Source organism: Monodelphis domestica, chromosome 6, assembly GCF_027887165.1.
Source record: "Monodelphis domestica isolate mMonDom1 chromosome 6, mMonDom1.pri, whole genome shotgun sequence".
In the NCBI taxonomy this organism is placed as follows: domain Eukaryota; kingdom Metazoa; phylum Chordata; class Mammalia; order Didelphimorphia; family Didelphidae; genus Monodelphis; species Monodelphis domestica.
In genome coordinates, this window is record NC_077232.1 from 232,444,527 (window position 1) to 232,471,936 (window position 27,410).

The 27,410-nt window shown below is 40.2% G+C and overlaps 1 protein-coding gene across 1 annotated transcript in view; it reads right to left on the reverse strand.

Moving 5' to 3' along the window:
• Window positions 1-18,375, reverse strand: part of CENPU (centromere protein U) — a 57,422-nt gene extending 39,047 nt beyond the window's left edge. The window contains exons 1-2 of the mRNA XM_056803821.1: window positions 18,232-18,375; window positions 3,259-3,524 (exon numbers count right to left, since the gene is read on the reverse strand). Coding sequence (XP_056659799.1) covers window positions 3,259-3,524; window positions 18,232-18,375 — 410 coding nt within the window. The remainder of the gene's footprint in view (window positions 1-3,258; window positions 3,525-18,231) is intronic.
• Between the last annotated feature and the right edge of the window lie 9,035 nt (window positions 18,376-27,410).

Sequence of the window (27,410 nt, forward strand, 5' to 3'; positions counted from 1 at the left end):
TATATGTTAGTGATGGAATACTATTGTGCTCAAAGGAATGATGAACTGGAGGGATTCCATATGAACTGGAACAACCTCCAGGAACTGATGCAGAGTGAAAGGAGCAGAACCAGGAGAACATTGTACACAGAGACTGAAACACTGTGGTACAATCAAATGTAATGGACTTCTCCATTAGCGGCAATGCAGTGATCCTCAACAACCCAGAGGGGTCTATGAGAAAGAATATTATACTCATTCAGAGGAAAAACTGTGGGAGTAGAAACAAAGAAGAAAAAACAACTGCTTCAATACATGGGTCAAGGAATATGGCTGGGGATGTTCTTGTAACCAAGAAATAATGTTTGAAATTGACCAAATAAAAAGAAATAAAAAGAAATTGGATAAAAATAGGTAATGAGGAAACAAAACTTTTGGTTTTTGCAGATGATACCATAGCATCCTTAGAAAAATACAGAGAATCAGATAAAAAAATTAATTGAAATAATTAACAACTTTAGTAAAGTTGTAGGATATAAAGTAAACCCACATAAATCATCAGCATTAGGCAGAAACAAAACTCCAGATAGATAAACCCCAACTGAGGGCATTCCTTGGATTCTATCCATAAACATAAGTTGAAATAAATCTCCCAATTTCTCAAAACATTTTCTCCTTACCAACTTTAACTTTATACCTCTACTCCAGTATAATCACTATCTGTAGCTTCCAAATTCTGATTCTTGGGAACCTCAAGGCAGTTACCTGTCCTAGGCACTAAACTTCTGGTCCACTATTTCTTTCAGGATCAATATTAGAAAAAATATTTGCATCAGAGAGCTAAGATTACTCTGACCCCTATGAAAACACAATTGCTTTCAATCAATCTAGCATTATGGAAATTTCCCACCAATTGTGAGCTAGACAATTGTCTTGCTAGACAGAAAGCTCAAGGAGCACAAGAGGTCAAAAACCTAGAGCTTTGCATCAGTCTGAGAGTTCTTTCTGTCCAAGTTATTATTTAGATATTCACTGGTTTTTATCTCCCATGCTTTCCACTCCCCTCTATCAGTATAGATAATAGAGAATTTGCTCTATTCTGAGTGAAAAATTCAGCTCCAGGACCAACCACTCAAAACTCATTAAAATCTGGAGCTTAAAATTCACTACTATAGAAAGAACAGAGTCTAAATTCGTATTGAAACATACCATTCTTCATTTTATTTCCTCAGTGAATTTGTCTCTAGTATAAGCAATATGTGTCATTTCACAACATGATAAACGGGGAAATAATATTATATGGTAATATATATACAACCTCTATCATCTTACTTGCCTTCTTTGGAAGGAGAGAGTGGGAGAGATGGGAGAAAAAAGAATAAGAGATTTTTTAACACAGCTAATGTGAGAGACCAAGTGCCCAAACTGCAACCCTCATGTCACATGTGAATTGACCCTCTTACCCCAGACAGGGGAGGAAGTGCTCCCATTGGGCAGAGGGGCAGGTCATGTGAGAAATGTCCTCGAGTATGGTGGAGAGAAGGGGAGCAGCCTCCTCTGGCACACATACCACAGATTTGCCAAAAAAGCTCTAGGATAAGCATATTTATTATAATTTTTACATATTTATAATAAGTCATCTGAATTACATTGTTACATATTATGTTATATAAAAGTAAATGGCAAAGAAAGAAAACAGAGAAAGATCTGACAATCCCAAGGGTCTTATGAGAAAGAATGCTATCTACATCAAGAGAAAGAACCGTGGGAGTAGAAACAAAGAAGAAAATATATGATTTATCACTTGGTTATATGTTTGGGTGTTTTGGATTTAAAAGATCACTCTATTACAATATTAATAACATGGAAATGGGTTTTGAGCAAAATACATGTATAACCCAATGGAATTGCTTGGCAGTTCCAGCAGGGGGGGAGGGAAGAAAAGAGGAAAAACATGAAATCATGAAACCATTCAAAATATTCTAAAATTTTTAATAAAAAAAAAAGATATGACAGTGATCCAGGAAGACCAGATGAGAGGATGGAAAGGAGTGAAGTTTACAGAAGGCAGAGGTGAAGGTGGAGAGAAAAGGAGGATTTATGCCTGGTCTTGGTAACTGATGAATGAGAAGGAAGTGGGAAGGAGAAAAGTGACCATCACCTTCATCTACAAGCATTGTCACTCAACTCACTCAGCATTTATTAAGCATCTATAATATGCCAGGCACTGGCAAAAGACTGTCCCTGCCCTCCAGGAGCTTAAAAATCTACTACGATTGTTTGAGAGATTTACAATCTAATGGAATTTACTATGTATACAGCAAAAGGGCTAACCACAGAGATCGACGTTAGGAACAGGGGAGAGTCCGGAAGAAGACTCTAGTTCAAATTCTCCCCAAGATACATCCTATCAGTGGGACCCTCGACAACTCACAACCTCTATAGTCTATAAGGGCACCTGCTTCACAGGGTTGCTATGAGGATGCTGAGGGCTGGGATAAAGCGACTTATAGAAATACACCAACTCTGCATTAGTAAGTTTGTTATATAAAATATATGAATGACGTTAGCTATTACAGTCGTTATTTGTGGGTTTGGCGACACCCATGATAGGGACAGGGAAATTCCCCAGGAGATGAGGCTTTGGGGGGAAGGGGGAAAGCGACCCGAACAGCTGTAGACACTTGAGCTGGTCATCGTCCAAGAAACAAGTTAGGATGGGAGGGAGTCAGCCTGCTTGGAGAAGCAACCTCCAAGTCTAGGGATGGAAGGGCATTTCTAGGACCAAGAGAAAATAAAATATAAGCTCGCTGAAGGCAGGGACTGAGGAATCCTCTAGGTCCCAGGATCCACGAGTGGACGCTCAATGTGTGCTGAATGTGACAGGGAAGGACTAGAGAAGCTCGTTAAAGGAGAAAAAAGGAAGACTCCGGGAAGGGGCTGCAGAGGAGTCGAAGGACGCATCCCGGGGGAGATGGGCGGTCCGCAACGCTGCAGCAATCTCTCTGCGGCAGGTCAGAGAGGCCGAGGGCAGGTCACTGGTGCAATGCCCACTTTGGGGGTAGGAGACGGGCTCCAAAGGTAGGAGATGAGCAGAGGGTGAGACGGCGGGCTGGCTAAAAAGTCTGCAATTGGGCCGAGAGTCCACCCCCCACTCCCCAAAGCTAGGTGCCGAGGTCCGAGCCGCGAAAGCTTTCCCGAGATAGCAGTGAAGAGGCGGGGCACCCAGGTCCGCGCGCGTGGAGAAGCCGCCCCCCGCTCCGGATATGGAGCACTCACCTTGCGTTTCTGTCCTTCCTCGCGCTTCGCCGCAGTTCCATGTTTGGAGACTCCGAAGCGTTTCGAAAGAGGAGGTGGCGAGTGGGACGAGACTTAGGACACCTCTCTACATTCGGTCGACTCACGGTCCCGGGCCCAGTCCCCAACCTTCCCCAGCCTAGACTTCGAGCACAAGCTTCAAGAGTCAAAGACAAAGCCTGGATTTCTTTTCCGACTGGAATTACAATCAGATCCTCCTCCAGGCCAGTTGCACAAGCTGGCCCGATCTTTCAAGATAAATCCTGGCCGGGTTTTCTCCTCCGCCCGCAGCCCGCCCCAACTTTCAAATTCTACTGGCCGCGTCCTAGTTCTCCTCGCCCAACCCTCTGAGTGGCGGTCGAGGGAAGAAACTAGCACTTTGCACTCTAGCCCCGCCTTCGCCTCACAGTCCTCCAAGTTCCAATCCCACGTGGTTTCAGGGGCACCAAAGGCGCTCTAGATGACTGAGATTTGAGGGAAGCTAGGAGGCGGAGATGTAGAAGGAGAGAATTCTAAACACGGAGGACCCAGTGAAAAGATCCATAATTGGGTGATTTGAGGATCACTAGATCCTAGTGGTTTCTTGGAACTCTTGTAAGAAGATCGGGAAGGTAGCAAGGGGACAGGTTTTTGTCTTTCAGTCACGTCAAACGCTTGGTGACCCCATTTGGGTTTTTCTAGGAAAAGATCCTGAAGTGATTTGCCATTTTCTTCTCTGGCTTATTTTACAAATGAGGAAACTGAGACAAACGGGGTTAAGAGACTTGCCCAGAGTCACACAGCTAGTGTGTCTGAGTCTGGATTTGAATTTATATAGATGAGCTTTCCTGACTTCAGACCCATTGCTATATCCATTGTACCACCTAGCTGCCCCTGGTAGAAAGAATGTACCCTAGTAGTCCAAATTGCCTTGAAGATTAGAACTGTAAGAGCAAAGATGAGCACCATGAGAGACCTGGGAGGCCAGCTAGTCCAACCCTATCATCTAACCTAAGAGGAAACTGAAGGTCAGTGTTGTGACTTGTCCCGGGCACAGCGATAGTAAGAGGCAATGGCAAAATTTGAATCCAGATGTACATATTTGTATATCTAATCAATGCTATTGCCAAGCTGCCACAGGTATTGGTAAACATGGGCATTCCTGGATCCGTTGTGATTCAAATCAGTTCAAGATTCACCCAGGTGCCTTGTTATACAAAGCACTGGCTAGGCTCTGAGGATGATAATCGACTATATAATAATATTTATATAACTAATAGTTATATAGCACTTTAATATACCCTAATTAAGATACTAAGTATAATCATTACCTCATTGAATTTGTTTTGCTGGACAATGTATATTATAGGAATTTTTTTTTCAAATTGTTCAGTGGATCGGAGGGAAGTAAGAAAGAGAGAATTTTTTAAAATAATAATTTTAAGAAATTATTACCTCATTTGAACCTCCCAACAACTCTTGGAGGTAGGTACTATTATCATCCTTATTTTACCGATGAGGAAACTGAGGTAAACATTGGTGAAGTTTGAATCTAGTGGGTATATTCTTTTCTAAATATTTCCCAGTTAAATAGAGTACCTCCAAAGATGAATTAGGAGTATACTCCTTCTCCACAATCAGGTTGAAGAAGAGCTCCAATAAGCCCTCCTTTCCTCCACCATTCCTGGACAGGAAGCTCCTAACCTCTAACAGGAAGTCACTACTCTCTAGCAGTTGTCATTTCCAAACTGTTCTTCCTCTGCCTTCTGCCTGCTAGCGGCCACACCCCAGGCAAAGGCTTCGACAAGCTGGCTAAACCTTGTGAGAGTAGCCATCGGGTCATCGACCCCTGGTGAACCAGGGCTTTGCTCACCCAGCATGTGAAGACTGCTTCGGCGGAACAGGCGGAAGAAACCAGCAAGAAGGTTCAACAGCTGAGATATCGATGCAGCAAAGCACTGTGGAATGCTTAGGGTGTGTTGGAGCACAAAAGACAACACGGCCATCCAATGCAGCTGAGGAAGTCTCCAGACATAACAATTTTTCGTGCCAATGGACCCAGGCTTCCAATGCCGAGAGAGTGGGACTGTCTCTGTGCATCGACTTTTCCACTTAAATCTTCATGCACAGGTGTCTTTGTGCACAAAAACACACAAAGACAATAGTCATCCTCGGTTACAGAGAGACTACTACTACTACTACTACTACTCCACTTCTCTTAAATCTTATCCTATTTCTATCCTTTTCCCATTACACAACTTGCCTGGACTTTAGTTTAAGTAAGATTGGGCAATGGGTCCAACCCAGGGTCAAACCCTGCAGAATGAGCTCTGCATTTTGAGCCACTGTTAACAAACCCTTGAAACCAACTTTTGGGAGTAAAAGGAAGATTTTAGCCAGGCAGATTTTAAACAGATGTTTTGGGGTGATTTAGTTAGATCAGGTAGTTTGTCAGCTAGCTTCAAGAAATCAAAGAGTTTTGTCAAGTGACAAAATATAGCCAAGGTGGGAGGAGAGAAGAAATTTAAAAGTAGGGACCCCTCCATTCCTAATCCTCACCTCCTAATTTATTTTTAATTAAAGAGCAATTTTTTATATTCCTAAATATCTCATTGGTTTCAGGGCCCTGAGCATTTCTGGCTCAGTGAGTAAAAGTGAGCATCTGCTTCACTTTCACTAGTAACAGCAAGATACCCATAAACTCACATCTGGGTTTCTAGACAATTCCCTAGGCTATTCCCTGGACCCCTTTTACTAACCTGTTTTGTTTTTTTTTTCTTCTTCACATTCTAACTGAATTTAAAGGCTACTCCAGCAAACTAATATCCTAGTTAAAAAGCCAGGAAATCCAAAAAAGTGAATTTGTGTCATGGACATGTTCCTTATACTGTAAAATGAAAACATTTAGTCTCTGATATTTTCCACAAAACATTCCCTCAAATTTAAAGTAGAGAATATATGTAAAGAAATTGTGTGACTAATTAGGTTTATATTCCAAATCGATCACTAGACTCCACCTAAATTTGTTAGATGTTAGTAGGAGAAAAAAAAAGGTCATAATTTATTGGCCCTATTAGAAAAGAAAATTCTACTAGGAAAGGGAGGAATGAACCACTCCTACAAACAAGTCAATTAATTAAACTTTACTTACAATTGCTTTTTGGGTAGATCTTCTTCTCCAGCATCCTTGCATGCACAGAAGGAGGTGGAGGCATATGTATCTGGACCTCAGTGGGCAAGGAGAAGTATTGGGAGCCTGGTTGTGTGCATTTGGGAGACTGAATCTCTGAGCTTGTCCTGACTTCAGGAATGTGAACAATAGAGAAACCTTTCACTTTGCCCTTAATTATGTTTGCTTGACCACTGTGGCAAGCCCTTGTAACCATGAAAATATGGTTTGCCAAGACTGCGAATTGCCAAAACTGTAAAGACAATTTTTAGTGTCTTGATTTATATTAAAAATAAGTGGTCGCCATGGGAAAATTCCCAAATATGAAAATACTCAAATCAGCTGGGTTGTATGGAGATTTTAATTAATACAAATGAAGGAATTAAGGGAAGAGAGAGAGAGAGAGAGAGAGAGAGAGAGAAAGAAAGAAAGAAAGAAAGAAAGAAAGAAAGAAAGAAAGAAAGAAAGAAAGAAAGAAAGAAAGAAAGAAAGAAAGAAAGAAAGAAAGAAAGAAAGAAAGAAAGAAAGAAAGAAAGAAAGAAAGAAAGAAAGAGGGAGAGGGATAGGGAGAAGAAGAGAAAGAGAGAAAATACTGAACTCATGAACTGAGTTCAGAGCTCTAATTCAGCTTCCAAACTGAACTAAAAACAAACTGAATTTTCCTTTTAAAGAAATTTTCTCTTATGTCACCTCCCCTAAATTTTCACATCTACCAATCACAGTAGACACTTTTTTCCGAGGACTGCCCATTCTTAGTTCTCACCACTGTAACAGTTAAAATTTAGGGGAGATGGGGAGACTGAGGCAGGTAGAAATTAGTTTCTCTCTGCAAGGAGTATTATATTTTTTAGAGGTTTATTAAAGGTTAAAGATTAAAAAATATACAAGTAAGAAACATGTGCCTAGGCCAGAGGCCTAGACAAAATAACCTCACATCACGCAAGAGACCGCCTGCTCCAAAATGGAAGTCCAAAAAGAGCCCACCTCTCCAAAGCCTTTGAATCAGCTTAAATACCTTCTCCATCTTGGCCCAGGTGAGATTACAAGGCATTCTGGGGAAGTGGAGCAAAGGCTCGTGGGGATTGTAGTCCTGTATTCGAGTCTATTTTTTACACCACTCTTTAGTTCTCACCTTCTCTGGGTAGATTATATCTTCTGAGTACTTCACACCTCTTTTGTTAAGCTTGCTTTTTGAAGGTTGCTTGACCTTTTAGGTACTCATTTAACCTTTATAGGTACTGAGCACCTTTTTGTATTAGATCTAAAAATAGACCTAGCTTAAGGTTCTAGCTTTACTATAAATATGAGTTAGGGAATTTCATTGTTCAGTCAGGAGTTTGCAACTTTATCTTCCCCTAAGGCACTGTCTGAGCAGGATGGAGTAATTTTAAAAGTTCTCAATACATTCCTGATCAAGTACCTCCATTGTTACAATAGGGGAATTTGCTTAATCAAATCTTCTAAGGTACAGTCTGAGCAGTTTTAAGATTCACACCCTACAAATAGATTATTGCTGTGGCATTCATTTCAAGCAAGCAAGGAGATGGAATGGCTGCTGATGCTAGAGATCAGAGAAGGCTCAGCTCTGTGGGGCTTCTCTCCCCTTTAAGTAGTTTGAATTTTGTTATTGATCTAGATAAATCAAATTGCCCTAATGTCTATAGATCTGCTTCCTACTTTGCTACTGAGACTGACGTCGAGGAGTATGGTTTGACAATGTTATACAATTTTTTAAAAAATTCTTACCTTCTATCTTAGAATCAATACTGTGTACAATTTTAATATTGTGAATTTCAAAACTACTCCACCCTATTCAGACCATTCTTTGGAGGATGAGATTTAGCTATTTCCTGATCAATGACAATGGAGATACTTATAGTAACAGAGTCAGGTCTTGGAAACTGCAATCTCCACCCTACTCGGGTAGAGATTAGGAAGGGCTGCAGCAAAAAACTCAGGATTTAATTACTTGAGAATATGGCCCTCAACAGACATGTGCAAAAAAGGACAGACCTCTGGGCGGTCCTATGTCAAGCTAGAGCCACCACTGGCACTTGTGAGGCACAGGAAGTGAGGTAGGAAGCAGCCTCTGGAATTTTCTCACTTCCTGTGGACAGAGCTGGGGGACAGAGCTAGGTGGGAGTTCGTGCTAGGAACTGTAGCAGAGAGTTCAGCCTCAGACAGTTTTCCTTCAGATCCATCATGTGAGTCAAGGACTGATTTTCCTTTCTACCTTAGCCTTAGGGCCTAATATCCCTCTGGCTCTGCCAGAAGGTTAAGTTAACCCTTTTCCCTTTCCTCCTCTCTCCTTTACTCCCTGTCCTGTTTCCTTTCTCCCATTGTGATGAAACCACCATAAATTCCATTCTGACTTGAGTGTTTCATTTTAGGAATTTCATAAGTAAATTCCTTAGCGATTATAACTTAATATTATAACAATCTTTAAAGGTGGTTTTTTTCACCTTAACAATATATACATACAATTTTAATAATGCATACAATTTTAATGGGTTTTGTATTTTTTGCCTTCTCAATGGGTGGGAAAGGGAGAGCAGTTGGAACTAAAAATTAAATAAAATTGAATTTTGATGTTAAAAAAGAAATTGGTTTATAGAGATATAGACATTACTTGAGATTTAGGTACTCTCCATAAGGACTAGTTCTCCTGGCTGGGAACTAAGCCCAACTAAGAAAATCTTACAGTTTTGATTTGTTATTCATCTTTAAATAGACCTCATAATTGATCCAACCATTCTGGAGGGCAACTTGGAACTATGCCCAAAAGGGGCTAAAAGACTGTCTGCCCTTTGATCCAGTCATAGCACTGCTGGGTTTGTACCCCAAAGAGATAATAAGGAAAAAGATACGTACAAGAATATTCATAGCTGCGCTCTCTGTGATGGCAAAAAATTGGAAAATGAGGGGATGCCCTCCAATTGGGGAATGGCTGAACAAATTGTGGTATATGTTGGTGGTGGAATACTATTGTGGTCAAAGGAATAATAAAGTGGAGGAATTCCATGGAGACTGGAACAACCTCCAGGAAGTGATGCAGAGTGAGAGGACCAGAACCAGGAAAACATTGTACACAGAGATTGATACACTGTGGTACAATCAAATGTAATGGACTTCTCCTTTAGTGGCAATGCAGTGATCCTGAACAACTGGGAGGAATCTACGAGAAAAACCACTATCCACATTCAGAGAAAACACTATAAAACACCATAAAACATATATATATATATATATATATATATATATATATATATATATATATATATATATATATATATATATAAACACCAAAGAAAAACAACTGCTTGATTTCATGGGTTGAGGGGGATATGATTGGGGATGTAGACCCTAAATGAACATCCTAGTTCAAACATCAACAACATGGAAATAGGTTCTGATCAAGGACACATATAAAACCCAGTGGAATTGCGTGTCGGCTACAGAATGGGTGGGGGGAGGGGAGGGAGGAAAAGAATTTTATTCTTGTAACCAAGAAATAATGTTCTAAATTGACTAAAATTAAAAAAAGGAAAGGAAAAAAACAATAAAATAAAATAGACCTCACAAACACACAATCAACAAGTAATTAATAAATCCTTACTATGTGCCAAACATTATGCTAAGCAGTAGAAGTACAAATAAAAAGCAAAAATAAAAATCCCTGCCCACAAGAAGCTTATGGAGAAGATACTGTTTATAAATTGGAACATATATGATAAATATAGGCTAAATGGAAGATAACTTTGGAGGGGATAGTATGAGCAGCTGGAAGGACTAAGAAAGGTCTTCTGGAGGAAGTGGGCCTTGAACTAAGTCTTAGAGTGAGCAAGGGAAGCTAAGAGTCAGAGCTTGGAAGAGTACTCCAGGGATGGACAAAAACCAGCACAGAGGTACAGAGGATCTGGAGCAGTATGGGAGGAACAGCAAATAAGTCAAATAGGACTGGATTATAGAATACATGGTAGAAAGAAATATAAGAATGGAAAAGTTGAGAAAGGCCAGGTTGGGAAGAGCTTCAAACACTGAAGGACTTTCTATTAGATCCTGAAGGTAGTAGGGAACCACTGAGATTTGTGGAGGGACATGGTTAGATTCACACTTTAGGAAAGTCACTTTGGCAGCTCCCTACTCAGGAGGTGAAAGACCAATTAGGGAAACCAATTAGTAAAATAGTCCAGGTGAAAGGGGAATAGGTTTGTGCTATGTATGGCTGTGCTGTTAGGGAAGAGGGAACATATGTTGTAGGGAGGAAAATGTTATGAGATTTCACCATTTTTTAGACATATGTAGGGAAACAAGAGGAGTTTAAGATGATAATGGGGTTTTAAACCTAGGTGATAGAAAGGTAATGGAGTCCTCAAAAGTAATAAGGAAAGAGGGCATCTAGGTGACTCAGTGGATTGAGAGCTAAACCTAGAGACAGGAAGCACCAGCCATGTATGGCCAACTGCCTTGTTTCTCCCCAAGTAGAGTTGGGAGCTCAACCTATCCACACTTTCTTGCTCTGGATTCCCAGGGAAAAAGCCTTCACTTCCTCCTGGTACTCCAATTTACGCTCTTTGTGATGTCCCTCTGATTGGAGGATTCCAACTTCATTGTATGCAAGAGGCAGATCTTCTGAATTCCAGAAGTCAGGAGACCTTTAGAATGAGTGCAGAATGAGGGTGTCCTCTTTTTTTCTACCTACTATCCTTCCTCTACCCCACTATCTTAAGAGGCTTATTTTCAGATAAATAACAGACTTTGTCTTCATTCTTATTCAACCACAGGGAGGAAAAGAAGCAAAATTATAGCTTTGAGTTTAAGATTAAATCTTCCTCCCTTTAAAATACAACGATTTTCTTGGGGGCACCAAAGAAAGGGATGCAGAAGCTAATGTTAAATTTCTACCGAACCCTCAATAAAGAAAAAAATGACAAGAGCTGTGAGAAGATTGGCATATTATTAATACCCTGTTGGTGGATGTATGACTAATGCCATCATTCTGGAAAGCAATTGGAAATTATATTACTGTTATGGGTGGGAAGGATACCCTTGGGGTTCAGGAAGGATACCTTTTGCAAGCATGCAAGACTCCAAAACTTACCTTAAAAACAAAAAAGAGATTTATTAATTTAAAAAGTAATGTTGAGAGTGGCCAGGAGGATAGCAAGGTGGGACAGCAAGATGGAGAGCAGTTCCTTGGGAGAACAGCATGAAAGGAAAGGCTGTTCCCCCTAATGACATCAGTTCTGAGGTTTTTATGCCTTTTTACAACAGATTCTATGCCCTGGTGGGTATGTGACTTAGAGTGGTAAGCCCTCAGGCATTTGGTGGGGTGAGGTGGTCATCTGACTGGGGTCTGCCTAGAGCCATAAGGATTCATCTCTTTGTCCATCTTAAATCTAGAGGACAAAAGAAGATAAACATCTCAGGACCCTGGGTGGGGTCATTGGGTGTTTCTAAGTTCAGAGTCAGGAGGAGGCAAAGCAAAGGAGTTTCCCTGTTTCTGGGGTACAGTGCCCGTGTCATTACTAAATAGTGAATGCTTTTTGACTCAGCTATACCACTTCGAGGCCTCTACTCAAATGAGATTTTTTCTTTTTTTTTAAATTAATTTTTATTTAGAATATTTTTCCATGGTTACATGATTCATGATCCCCACTATTAGGATAAAATTAGATTTAGTGTCTGTTAAGTAAATTTTATAAGTGAGGGACAGGAGAGAATTCTGTAAAAGCTGGCTCAGGCTCAGCTTGGAACTTGAAGCAGTGCTGATGCTGGAAATCTGTGGAATGTTGGTGTGGAAGTGTGGACTGTCACTCCTGGGGGTTGCTCTCTCTCTGGAGCTAACCTGATTCCTGAGAGGTGCTATTCCCAACCTCTGTGGTATATTCCATATAGAGCCTTTGGAAAATACTAGATCTATAGTTTGGGAAGAGTGAGTCTAACATTGGACAGTAGTTATAGTGAGAAGACTGGCAGAAAGAAGCTCGTTCTTTGCCTCTGTGAACTTGACAGAGTGGAGACAGATTGTTGGCCCAAGTTGGTCTGGAAACCATCTTTGGCCTACTAGGCCTGACCTTGGAGGAAGTATATATTTTAATTAATAGGATAATTGGACATAGGTATAGATAAGATAGATATTGGGAATTAAGATAGAATAAGAAGCATAGGAAGGTTTCTAAATAACTCAAGATGTGAAGAAGGGCCATGAGGCTCAGAAGGGAGTGGGAAAAAGTTTAGTACCCCAATATGTACTTTGTTGATTTTGCTATTGGTAGAATCAATAATGTTAATAGTTTTCCTTATATTGAACCAATCCTGCATTCCTGATATAAATTCTACTTGGTCACAATGTATAATCTTTGTGATATATTGCTCTAGTCTTTTGGTCATTTTCAGTCCTGTCTTACTCTTCATGTTTCTTTCTAGTTGCTTACTATATTACTTTCTGCTTCTAAAACTTCAGGACAATTTTCTTTAATAATTTCTTGAAATTATTCTAGTGTCTAGTCTCTTTTTTTATATCATGACATTCAGGTAGTCAACAATCCTTTTTCATTTTTCTTCCCTCTGCTTCCTCAGGTCAGTTATTTTTCCAAAGAGATATTTAATGTTCTCTTCTACTTTTTTCTATTCTTTTGATTTGTTTTATTATTTTTAATGTCTTATGAAATCCTTAGCTTCCCTTGCCCAATTTCAGTTTTTAAGAAATTATTTTCTTCAGTAAATTTTTGGATCTTTTTCTACTTGGTTGACTTTCTTTTCATAATTTTCTTGGAATTCTCATTTATTGTCCCAACTTTTCCTCTACTTTTTAATTTGATTTTTAAAAAATCCTTACCTTCCATCTTGGAATCAATACTGTGTATTGGTTTCAAGGCAGAAGAGTGGTAAAGGCTAGGCAATGGGGGTTAAGTGACTTACCCAAGGTCACACAGCTGGGAAGTATCTGAGGCCAGATTTGAACCTGGGACATCCTATCTCTAGGCCTGGCTCTCAATCTACTGAGCTGCCCAGCTCCTCCCTAATTTGATTTTAATAGTCCTTAATTCTTCCAGGAACTCTTTTTGGGCTTGTGACTATATTACATTTTTCTCTGAAGCTTTATAAATGGCTGTTTTGACTTTGTCTTCTGAATTTGAACCTTGATGTTTTCCATCAACATAGTCTTGTTCTTTTTCTGCTATTTTCTCATTTTTAGTGACTTATTTCTTAAGAGTCAGACTCTACTGTTGGGGTGTTGGAGATAGTATCTTAGGCTTCAGGGTTTTGTGTGTGTGTGTGTGTGTGTGTGTGTGTGTGTGTGTGTGTGTGTGTGTGTGTGTTTCCAGAGCTTTATTGGGTATCTTTGATTTTTTGGTTATTCCAGTGTGCTATGATCCAAGTTGAGGGGTAGTCACAGCTTATGTCTTAATTTGTGGGTGAACTCAATTATTCCTTGCACCATCAGCTTCCATTTCCCCTCAGCCAAAAGAATCAGTTTATCCCTCTGTTGTGGAACCAAAAATCAGGAACTCTATAATTCTGCAGATGACCTCAACTAGTCCTCTCTATTGGGGAGCTTCAACTCTCCTGTGGGGCTTCAATTGGCCTGTGCTTGCCCCTTCTTCACCTGTCTGGGGCTAATGTGCCTGGGCCCTCAAGTTCCTCCTTCATTTTTTCCTGATCAGTTGCTCAACATCACCCCTTTTGTGGGGTAAAAGCTATTAAAGTGGGCAGAGCTGCCCCTAAATCTTATTTGTTGACTTAATGGTATCTATACTTTACTCTTGGTCCAGACTACTACTCCATGGGTTAGATCTTTCCTAATACCTTCCCAAGTTGTCTTAGGCTGAACAATTGCTTTTTCCTAACTTTTGTTATTTCTGTCATTCAAATTTAGTTTTAGGCATTATTTTATTTTATTTTTAATTTATTTATTTAGTCAATTTAGAACATTATTCCTTGGTTACAATAATCACATTATTTCCCTCCCTCCCCTCTACCCACCCTTCCTGCAGCCAACATGCAATTTCATTGAGTATCACTTGTGTCCTTGATCAGAACCTATTTCCATGTTGTTGGTGCTTGCATTAGGATGTTCATTTAGAGTTTGTGGGGAATTCAGGTGAGCCAAGTAGTTTCCTGCTTTTTCTACCTTCTACCCAAGGGTGTATGGGGTGCTCAGGGAGGAGTAATATCTCTGGTATGGAGTGCTTGTCGTGCCCTCCTAGGGCAGCTCTCCAGCTTCTGACCCCCACCTGACACTCAGCTCTCACTTGTGGCTCCCAGTAGCTGCTAGCATGCGGCAGTGACCACACCCCGGGCAATGACTTTGACAGGCAGGCTAAACCTTGTGAGGGTAGCCATTGGGTCGTCGATCCCTGGTGAACCAGGGCTTTGCTCACCCAGCATGTGAAGACTGTTTCAGCTGAACAGACGGAAGAAACCAATAAGAAGGTTCAACGGCTGAGATGGCGACGCAGCAAAGCACTGTGAAGTGCTCAGGGAGTGATGGAGCACAAAAGACAACACGGCCATCCAATGCAGCTGAGGAAGTCTCCAGACGTAACAATTTTTCGTGCCACTGGACCCAGGCTTCCAATGCCGAGAGAGTGGGACTGTCTCTGTGCATCAGCTTTTCCACTTAAATCTCCTTCACGCACAAGTGCTTTTGTGCACACTCATCTACATCACAGATGAAAGCGCACAAAGACAATCATCATCCACCAAGAGGCTACTACTACTACTACCCAAGGCTGATTGGTTCTTATGAGATGTTAAGATTTAAGAAAATTAATATGTTTTACCTATTCATTACCTACATTTCCCAACATACCCCCTCACCTTCTTGTTGAGAGAACCATGCATTACAATAAAGAATAAAGAAAAAAATACAGTCAAGTGAACTAATGCATAGAAAAAAAAACTGACAATTTATCTAATGTTTCACAACCATCTACCTCTGCAAGAAGGCCTCTTTCTGTCTTTTCTTTGAGGTCAAGCTTACCATTATAATTTTCCTCAAATCAACTTAAAACATTTTATTGTGGTCCTTTCTATTTCCATTCTTGCAATTATTATATATAATGTCAACATGGAATCTAGGAATGCCAAACTTGTGGCCTAGTGGGATCTAATGAACCCCAAGTTTCAGGACTAGCTTATAGGTTGGAGACACCAAAGTTTGTCCTTGTTCCCTGTTCCCATGGGCATCTACCCTGAAGGGAATCCCAGGCTAGCAGTTTCAGACTGAGTGGGAGACCCTCAGGGGAATGACAATCCTATTTGGGTGATACTAAGTATATGTTAAGGACCCTCTATGTTTTACATAATCTCCTCTATTGTATCAGACCCTTTCCCAAGAAGATCCACACCAGGGCAGGGATCCTTTAGTATCCATTGGAAGCAGCTCCTTCTCTTATACCCTAGCCTCTAGCTATGATTCCTTTCCCAAGCTTGATTGTATCCTGTCAATTGTAAAAAATAGACTCGAATACAGGACTACAATCCCCATGAACCTTTGCTCCACTTCCCCAGAATGCCTTGTAATCTCACCTGGGCCAAGATCAAGAAGGTATTTAAGCTGATTCAAAGGCTTTTGAGGGCTCTTTTTTTGGACTTCTGTTTTGGAGCAGGTGTGGCTTTTTTTCATAATGTAGGTGAGGTTGTGTCTAGGCCTCTCTATGGCCTGGACACGTGTCTCTTATCCTGTATTTTCTTTAATCCTTAATCTTCAATAAACTTCTAAAAAAATATAATACTCCTTGCAGAGAGAAACTAATTTCTACCTGCCTCAGATGCCTCAGTCTCCCATATTCCCCAATTTTAATCTTTACACAATGTAGTTTGAACACTCCCATTTCTTTGTAGCTTATAGTGATGTCAATCATCTTTCCCTGCCCCTGGATTCCTCAAATGGTGTAGAGGTTCCCCAAATTCTTTTGTTCCCAGGAGTTGTCATCTCCAATGGTGGCACTCCCAGGGGTCAGTAACCAGAGCAGCCATAGTTCAGTCCTCGGACTCTGTGTAGTTGCGGGTGGCGTGCATCTCTGTTGTTGAGGCCTACTAGTGTGAGAATTAAAATGGTGAAGCCCATAAACTGTAGTGAGTTAAAATGGTTGAGGTTATAAATTGTGATAGATATAAGAGAGGGTGAGTAAATTTGACCACAGAAAATATGTTTCACTATAGTGTCTTGGTTTTTAAATCAAATATAAGGTGGTCGCCAGGGAAATATTCCCAATTATTCAAATACCCAAGTCAACTGGGTTTTATAGAGATTTTTAATTAATAATATAATGAGGAATTAGAGAAAGAGAGAGAGAGTAAGAAAGGAATAATTATGAAGGGCCTCAAGCCAATATGGCCTAGACCTGAGTCTTAAGAGAGAAATCAGTCAGTCAGTCTTTTAACACTCACCACAAGGTCTGCCTAAACAAGGATTCTAGTGACACCAGGCCAGCTCCATCTCAGCTGACTTCACCAGAGAGCCTTCCAGCCAGAGACTGTTCCAAAGGGCCTCTCTCAAGAGCCTCCAGAGGGACAGAGTCCCCTTAGAGGAGCTCCAGCAAGACCTCCTTAGAGATTGTCCTCCAAGAGCTTCCCTTCTCCAGAGCCTCTCTCAAGAGATTCTTCCCAAGCGATCCTCATCAGAGATCCTCCAAAGGGATTTCTCCAAAAGGATATCTCTCAAGAGATTCTGCTTTTTCTTATATAGGGGTTTTTCTCCCATGTCACCTCCCCTAAGTCCCTACATCTACCAATCACTGTAGACGCTTTCCAAAGGACTGCCCATCTGAATTCCTGCTAAGTCGACCAATATCCTCAGTGAGTCTGAATCAGAAAAAATGCTGCTGTGTCGACCAATCTCCTCAGTAAGTCTGAAGGAGAGAAAACACAGCTGAGTCAACTAATCTCATCAAGAGAAAACTTGCCCGACCCTTTTAGGTACCTAGCATCCCATTGTATCAATTCTAAAAACAGGCCTGGTTCAAAGAACTCCTTGCCCCACCATAAGCATGGATCCAAATACTTTCTTTGTTTAGCAAGGAGTTTTCTCCTCTAAAGCAGTCTTAAGTATGGGTGGAGTAGAGGTCCTCCCATTTCTGATCCTGGAGAGTTCTCACATCAAAATGGGGAATGTTTCTCAGTAGGGAATTTGTTCCAATTAAGAATTTCCTGATGGGGAAATTTTTAATATTCACAAGTCTGAGAGATTTCAAGATTTACACTAGCACTGAACCCCTTTTGCCCTTGATTAAAGAGTGATTTTGACTAATAGTTCTGTTTTTTTATTTCCAATCAACAATAGTTTTCCTGATTCAACTTTACATCAGTTTCTTTGTCTTACCACACTTCTCTGAACTGTTCATATTTATTGTTTCTTACAGATCAGTGATATTTCATTATCTGCACATATCACAACTTGCTTACCTAGTCACATGGAATTAACTTTTGAAACTCTGAAATGGTCAAATTCTTTGGCTCAATATTTTGTCTGCCTCCTTGTGGTCTTAACTAAAATCCTCAACCTAATAAACTTGTTCTGTTAGGATATTGAGGGAATACATTAAAAAAAAAAAACATTTACTAAGTACAGTACTCAATATGTGCAATATAGTGTGCCAATCTCTAAGGATAAAAATAGAAAAACCCCAATATTCCTTCTCCTCAAGCAGCTTACATTCTAATAGGCAGTGAGGTGTGCCACAGTCAACTGTTGCCAACTAGTCCATATAGGAAACAGGAAAAAAATGACATCAGAGGCAATGTTCCACACCTATCATCTCCCACTTTTGCAAACAAATGAGGCTAAGGCTACTTACCTTTTCATAGCATTCAGTTTTCATTGTTTTGTTGTTATTCCTTCCATTTATATTATTGCACTCATTTTGCTTCTTGTTTCCTGATTCTTCTTTGAATCCATTCATAGGAGTCTTCCCAGGCTCCTCTTTATTCATCATATTCATTGTTTCTTAGAGCACAGTCTTATTCTATTCAATTCATCTACCACAATTTGTTGGCCACTCCTCAACTGATGAGCACTTATTCAATTCTTTGCTACTATAAAAAGTGTTGCCAGAAATATTTTGGTGTATATGTTGTCTTTTTTTGTCATCGATTTCTTTGGTATACCATTATTTTGTAATGATGAAATTTGTTCATTCCTCCTCTATGGATAATTGAATGTCTCTTGAGAAAGTCAGAGGATAGGAGAAATAAGATGGTGTGGAACTTTCAAAGGGTCCAAAATCACAGGTAGAGAGGTATGACAGTTCAGAGGACAAAAGAAAATAACTAGCAAAACATTAACATGAAAATAGGTGGCTAATATAGATGGTAAGATTTACAGAAGTGATGTGTCAAGTTTGGATACACCACTCAGTGGGTAGGCCCGATAGAGCCTGTGTAGGCCAAAATGCTATCTGATTAGTTGACAACTTGATAAAAACATTAAATGAAGGTTTATTAATATTCATGTAGAAGAGGAAAAGAGGACCAGGAACCAAGGAATCCCTAGCTCTAAACTCTGGATATTCCACCCTCTCAGTTCTATGGGTTTCTTGAGAAACTGTCTTCAAAGATCTTCTGGGTGCCTTTCACTATCCTCTCTATCTGTAAACCCACACCATCTAACTTATCTGACCTAACTGGACCTCCAAATTAATGATAGATAAGTTTAAAGTTCATCAAATATATGATAGCTTGAACTCTTGGTGAGTTCACCCTCATAGACTAAAGGCTAAGATGGCTCTGGGCTTTTCCCATAGACAGGAACTGGGTACTGGCAGTTTTCCTTCAGCAATCAGGAAACACCCAAGGCACAGGATCTCCCACCAGGATCTCAGGATCTTAGGATAGTTGGATAAACAGGAAAGCAAGAACCTTTGGCTCTAAGGGACAAGTAGGCCAACTCTCCCAAGGCTTAGACAAACCAAGCCACATGAAGTAACCTCTCTGATCTCCCTGAATGATAGGAACCATGGCCCTCCAATTTTCTCAGTGTGTCCGGTTTTAATTCTTCCCCAGGCTCTAGAACAGCCCTTTCCATTCCGTGCATGTGGCCAGTCCCTCTTTGCAAAGTCTTCCTTTCTTTCCTTCTCTCTCATACCAGGCAGAAAAGGCTGAATATAGAGGCAATCAAAGCCAGAGAAGGAGATATATGGAAAGACAAGCAATCAGTCAAGGGACCATGGTTAGTCATACTGAGGTAAATATATGTAAAAATTAAATTAGTTTCTTGTAATAAAAGTATTATATTTTATGAGATTTATTAAAGATTACTAGAAATCAAGGATACAAAATAATAAACCACATACCTAGGGCTGATTAGCCCATTCACAGCCTACTTACTACATGTTGCAATGTCCTAGTAGAGGAAGAGACTCTCGGGAGGCAGAGAGCCCATTAAATACTAAATTGTGATCTCGCCCAGGTGGAGACTCAGATGAGATTATAGGGAATTCTGGGAAATACTAAGGACTTCTAGGGATTGAAGTCTGGGGTTCAAATCTCCATTTTTACAGGTAGTGTAATGTGAGCAGAAGAAATCTGTCACTTGTAAAAAAAAATCATTATTTAAATTGCAAAATTTAAATTCCTTTTGAGAAGAATTTTAGGTAAAGAAGCTACCTCTCTGAATCCAGAACTGAACTGTTGGAGAAGCCACCATGAAGAAGCCTCCAGACCACAAGTTGCACAAAATTGAACTTTGGGTGTGGTTGATTGAACATTTATTTTTATCTGTACTTTCATGCCAAAGGGGACTGCCCCCTAACTGGCTTTTTTGTCAATGCGTTCAGCAATTATTGTTTTTATTCTTTTTTTCTCTTATCCTCACATTATTGTAATATTTTAAGTTGATTATGTTTTTATGATCCTTTTGGGGAAAAATTAATTTTTCCAAAAATGATCACACGGGGAAATGTAAAAAATAGACTCGAATACAGGACTACAATCCCCCTGAGCCTTTGCTCCACTTCCCCAGAATGCCTTGTAATCTCACCTGGGCCAAGATCAAGAAGGTATTTAAGCTGATTCAAAGGCTTTTGAGGGGTCTCTCTTGGTTCTTGGACTTCCATTTTGGGGCAGGCATGGCTTTTTTTCATAATGTAGGTGAGGTTGTGTCTAGGCCACTCTATGGCCTGAACATGTGTTTCTTATCCTGTATTTTCTTTAATCCTTAATCTTCAATAAACATCTAAAAAAATATAATACTCCTTGCAGAGAGAAACTAATTTCTACCTGCCTCAGTCTCCCCATATTCCTTAAATTTTAATCTTTACACACTTTCCTACACTGTCTTATTGACCAATCTGATAGATATGAGGTGTGTAAACCTTAAAATCTCTCAGACTTGTGAATGTTAAAAATTACCCCATCGGGGAATTCTTAATTGGAACAAATTCCCTACTGAGAAACATTCCCCATTTTGATGTGAGAACTCGCCAGGATCAGAAATGGGAGGACCTCTACTCCACCCATACTTAAGACTGCGTTAGGGGAGAAAACTCCTTGCTAAACAAAGTACTTGGATCCATGCTTATGGTGGGGCAAGGAGTTCTTTGAGCCATGCCTGTTTTTTAGAATTGATACAATGAGATGCTAGGTACCTAAAAGGGTCGGGCAAGTTTTCTCTTGATGAGATTAGTTGACTCAGCTGTGTTTTCTCTCCTTCAGACTTACTGAGGAGATTGGTCGACACAGCAGCATTTTTTCTGATTCAGACTCACTGAGGATATTGGTCGACTTAGCAGGAATTCAGATGGGCAGTCCTTTGGAAAGCGTCTACAGTGATTGGTAGATGTAGGGACTTAGGGGAGGTGACATGGGAGAAAAACCCCTATATAAGAAAAAGCAGAATCTCTTGAGAGATATCCTTTTGGAGAAATCCCTTTGGAGGATCTCTGATGAGGATCGCTTGGGAAGAATCTCTTGAGAGAGGCTCTGGAGAAGGGAAGCTCTTGGAGGACAATCTCTAAGGAGGTCTTGCTGGAGCTCCTCTAAGGGGACTCTGTCCCTCTGGAGGCTCTTGAGAGAGGCCCTTTGGAACAGTCTCTGGCTGGAAGGCTCTCTGGTGAAGTCAGCTGAGATGGAGCTGGCCTGGTGTCACTAGAATCCTTGTTTAGGCAGACCTTGTGGTGAGTGTTAAAAGACTGACTGACTGATTTCTCTCTTAAGACTCAGGTCTAGGCCATATTGGCTTGAGGCCCTTCATAATTATTCCTTTCTTACTCTCTCTCTCTTTCTCTAATTCCTCATTATATTATTAATTAAAAATCTCTATAAAACCCAGTTGACTTGGGTATTTGAATAATTGGGAATATTTCCCTGGCGACCACCTTATATTTGATTTAAAAACCAAGACACTATAGTGAAACATATTTTCTGTGGTCAAATTTACTCACCCTCTCTTATATCTATCACAATTTATAACCTCAACCATTTTAACTCACTACAGTTTATGGGCTTCACTATTTTAAATCTCACAGGTGATACCTCAGCTTTGTTTTAATGTTCAATTCTCTAATCAAGAGTGATTTAGAACATTTTTAATAGGATTATTGACAACTTTGATTTCTTCATCTGAAAACTGCTTGTTCATATCCTTTGACCATTTGACACTTGGGGAATGACTTGGATTCTTATTAATTCGACTTAGTCCTCTATATAGAGAAATGAGATCTTTATCAGAGAAATTCCTTATAAAATTTCCCCCCCAGTTTGTTGTTTTCCCTCCAATCTTGGTTGCATTGATTTTGTTTGTTCAACACCTTTTAAATTTAACATAGTCAAAATGATGGATTTTATATCTTATTATGCTTTCTATCTCGTTTGGTCATAAATTCTTCTTTGGGTTACTTTTTGCTGCCCCCAAGTCCCACACTCTATCCCATGTACCATATACTTGCCCCTTTTTCTTGACTTGGTTTACTCTGTCATTCTCACTTAATGTTCCCAAATAGCCTTGAGATATTGGTATTAATTCCTACCTTAGATCTTGGGATAAGAGATAGGAGCAGAGAAAAGCTAGGAAATTATTTCAAGCCAAAGGATCTGGGTTCAGATCCTTTCTCTGCTACTTATTGGACCTTCAGGAAGATGTTTAACTTTTAGCTCTAGATTCCTAATTCATAGAGGGTTGGACTAAACTTACCATACAAGTAACAGGCTTCTTTTTTTTTTTTAAAGGCTTTCCTAAGAGCTTGTTGTTGTTGGAAACTGTTAAAAGGAAAGCAGAAGCAGGAGATCCTGCAAGGCAGAATGAGGAAAGTTCCAGAACTCTAGGAAAGTGACAGAGTTGCTTTTCCTTGGGGGGACAGATGAAGCTGGAGGTTGTTGGTCTAAGCTCCTTGGGTGGACCTTATGAGTTGGACTAGTCTCCCTCTCTTGTGACTGTATCCCTTATCCAATGGCTGGTTCCTGTGTCCCTGTGTGTGTGTGTGTGTGTTCTGGCTGATAGAGTGATTTCCAATATTGCTGCTCAAGACATCCAAGTGCCAACTGTCAATTCTTCTTGGCCTGGTCCTGCTACCTTCATTTCCTTACCATCTTCAACTAAGTGGGGTTTAATTTAGCTAGTTGTAGGAATTAGATTTGTAGGTAGAGAAGCATTAAATAGTGTAGGTTATCAACTTGATTTTTTGGGGAAAAGGTTATTTATAGTTTTTAGACAGGTCATTCCAATATCACACACACATACACACACACACACACATATATATAATTTCAGGTTATTTTTTCAAAACTGAGACATACAGGGTTAAGTGACTTGTCCAGAGTCACAGATATAGTATCTGAGACTGGATTTGAATTCAAGAAGATGAATCTTCCTGACTCCAAGCCTAGCCCTCTATCCATTGCCCACTGAGAAAAAAAATACATTATCATCTCTATAGATAAGGAAAACTGAAACCTAAAGAGGCTATGACTAGTCAGTTATGAAATGGCAAAAACAAAAAAAAAAAACAAAAAAAAAACCTAAGACTAGAATCTCAGCCTTATTAACAAGAAGCAGAATGGGTTGGTGAATAGAGTCCGAGCTGGGGCTCAGAAGTCCCAGGGCTGTCATTCACTGAATCAGTTATTTCCCCCCACTCCTACACAGGTTTATTTCTTCATTTAGAAAGTAAAGGGCTGAACTAATAAAAATGCATTATATTAAGTGCTTGCTGTGTGCCCCAAATCCTCATTCTCAAGCTTACATTCTATTAGGGAAAATAAGATGTACACAATATACATAATACATATATGTAAACTATTATTCTATTCAATTATGGCTATACACAGGTGTCAATTAGGGAGAAGGAAGCATTAGTAGCTGGGGGCAGGGGGAATTAGGAAATGCAGAAGGTAGTGTTTGAGCTGAGTGCTGAAGAGAGGGATCTGATGTAAGAGAGGTCCTGGCTCTAAAGTTTATGATGTATTAATTATCTATAGTAATGAGGCTGATTTTCCTACTTGGTTTATAACAATGAGCTGAAGCAGTTGATAAAAAACAGAGCCAAAGATCACTTCTGGTTAGTACATATAAGGAAGCTTCCTTTGTGTGGATGGACCTATTTGGTATGGGATTCTCCAACTCCCTGGATTTTTTTTTTCATGGGAGGATTAGACAGACTGAGGCAAAACAGCCACTCTTACCCCCAGGAATGTCCCTGCCCCCTGCAATAAGAGTTAAATGGGAACTCCCCACTAGCTCTCTCATTCCTCCTGCCCCTGAAACTTCATAAGAAAGGGGATCATTACCAACATTTCACTTTCCTAATAGGGACTAATTTCATTTTCCTTCAAGGTCATAGATTGTTCTCTTTGTATCATCAGCAACTGCTATAGAGATTGGCAATAAGGTGAGTGCTTGTTTTATTCATTTTTTAAAAAATTCTATTTTAGTTATTATTCTTTCTAGACTTAATCACTGAATAAAATTAGCATTTCTATGTTCAGAGTAGAACAGAAAAAAGAGATTTGTACATGAAACTGAATTTCTATTGTATATAGCTTGCTTTCCTTTTAAATTACATGATTAATTCAACATGAAATTTTCTAAGCTTTCCTGTTCGTGTTTCTTTCTAGAGGTACTCTGCTTTCTTATATGCATTAAAAATATCTTTTACTTTCTTTTTTGGAGGAGGTCTATTGTCAACCTTTCTCACCCTGCCAGCTCCCTCACTGAAAAAGAGAAAGGAAAGCAAAACTCTTTTAACCAACATGCATTGGCAAGCAAGATGAATTCCTATGTGTCTGTGTCTACAGCCTAAATTTATCTCCTCACAGTCACATAGATAACACTGCTTTCATCACTGGTTCCATAGTACATGGAACATTCTTATAGCTTTCAAAGCTGTCTTTCTTTACAATGTTGCTATTGTATAAATTGTTCTCCTGGTTCTCTTCACTACACTTTGCATCAGTTCATACAAGTCTTCCTAAGTTTCTTTGAAAAGTATCCCTTTTTGTATTTCTGTATTAGTCATTTGCCAATTGATGGGCACCTCTTTAGTTTCCAGGTCTTTATTAGACAGATGGAGGGGGGAAAAGGGCCACTATAAAGATTCTCATACATAATGGGTAGTTTTCCTCTTTCTTTGATCTCTTCAGGGTACAGACCACTGGTATGTCTGGATCAGTAGGCACGCACATTTCAGTAACTTTTGGGGCATAGTTCCAAATTGCTTTCCAGAATGGGTGGGTCAATTTAAAATTCCACCAACAATGTATTATCCTCCATGTTTCCCTACAGTCCTGCCAACAATTTTTTAGTTATCTTTACCAATCTAATTGTTATGGGGCAGGGAACACCTCAGATTTACTTTGACATTTCTCTAATTATTAGTGATTTTAATCCTTTTCACATTCCTATATTTGTTGATAGCCTGGATTCCTTCCTGGTAAATTTGACTATTTCTGTTTTTGATTGTTTGTTTTTAAAGAAGCTGTAAGGAGAGAAGGTTTTGGCTCTTTAACAGCCTTCACAGAAATGTGTGTCATATTGTTTATATAGCAAAATCCTCAGGAAATTGTTAGAGCAATAAAGGGAACAGACTGAGGCCCTCCAGCTCAAGCCCAAGAACATGGTCATAAGCTCAGTTGGTCTCAGCTGACTGCTCCAAATTAGCATCTTTCTGCCGGGAAGTTTGTCCCTTAGCCCTTCTTTCCTGCTTCTCAAAGAACACCCACTAGGCAGCTTCCCTTCTACATCATCCTTTTGGTACTTCAGTACTTCTCTGTTTTCTATTGGTATTTAAATCACAAATTCTCTGCAATTAAAAAAAAAAGAAATCAAATGTAGAAGTAAGTCACCATGGTAGAAGTAGGTGGCGCCATAGTCAGAAACCCAATTTCAAATCTGGCCTCATACCTTTACAGTATGACTCTAGTTAAGTCACTCAATCAGTAAACATTATTAAGTGCTTACCATGTACCAAGTCCTGTGCTAAATAAAGGTTTACAAAAAATAGGCAAATGATGATCCCTGCCCTCAAGGGGCTCATAGTCTAATGGGGAGATAGTATGCAATCATATATACAAAACAAGCTATAAGCAGAATAAATGGGAAATAATTACCAGAGGAAAGGCACTGGAATTAAGAGGGGTTGGGGAAGGTGTATTGAAGAAGGTGGTTTTTTAAGCTGGGACTTAAAAGGAAACCCAGGAGGTGAATAGTGTATTAAAAAAAGATAAAAAAGGGAAGTTTTATACCCTGAGGGAAGCTTAGACTTTTGGTATGGAGAGGGGGGAAGAGAGGAGAACTCCCCCTTCTGAAATCGGGATTCAGGGGAGACAGCAGATGTAACGGGTTAGCTCAGAGAGAGGAGAGGGGGTTTGAAGCTTTCCCCCCTTCTGCCTTCCCTCCTTAGCTAAAGCTGCTGTCCCCAATTTTCTCTTGTCCCTCTTGTCCCCCCTCCACTACTCAAGACCAAGGGGTCTCCCCTTGATCCTTTCACTCACACTCAGCTTGGGGAACAGATAACATTTAATGTTAACAATCAGGTAATACAAAAGGAAATAACTGCCAAGGAAGAATGGGAAAAACAAAGTGGGAAAAGGGGGTCCCTGTCTCTATCTAAACCCTTTCCCCTCCCTCCTCCAGTTTTGGGGGAACTCTGGCCTTGGCAGCCTGAGCCCCCTGAGAGAAAGTCAGGTTGGCTCACCCCTGGGCAACAGGACCTGAGGTAAAGTCTGCTCAGGTTTTCTCTTCAGAAGTCCCTTCAGTTGGGAAGTGTTGGGGGGAAAAGATTTCCAGTCACCAGCAGGAAAAGTGGGTAACTTTCAGGAGAAAGTAGTTTTCCCACCTTCTCTCTTGGGCTTCTCAAGACCTAGAGAGTCACTGCTCTCCCAGCCAGAGTCTTCTTTGGATTCCACTCCTGGGCCCCTCCCCCATTGAGGTGATCAATTTCACATATTCTTCAGTCTGGCATTTTTTCTCTAGTGCCAGCCTCTGTCACAATAGTCAGGTTGGAAGGGGGCGATCATTCCAGGCATGGGAGACAACCAGAGAAAATGCCTGGAATTGAGACGTGCAGTGTCTTGTCTGTGGGACAGCCAAGTAGCCAGGGCCACTAGATCAAAGTGTTTGTAGTGTAATGTAGGGTGATTTAGGGGATATTAGATGTTTTAATTATGGGTCAGTATCAGAATAACTTTGGGAAGGCCAGCTATGGGCCGACAGGCCCAGTCCTGAGGTAACAAACACAGTCCAGGTTATAGCAAGAATAGATGATGGATTAATTAGTCAGGGGAAGGTGAAAGGGGGATTTGGATAATTCAATCTAAAATTCTCCAGATCTTAATGTCCCATAATCAGGAACTTTCTTGGATTCAAATACACTAACTACCTAGCTGTCTAAAGATCCAGACCCTAATATAAATAGACTTTTACTAACCAGAACCAACCCTGCTTTTGGTGATATTAGAGGTAGTGCATTTGGCAGTTAGGCAAGACAGGGCCCAGGAAGAGGTCCTGGATCCAAAAGGATCCCAGGCCAAATCTTACAGACAGATG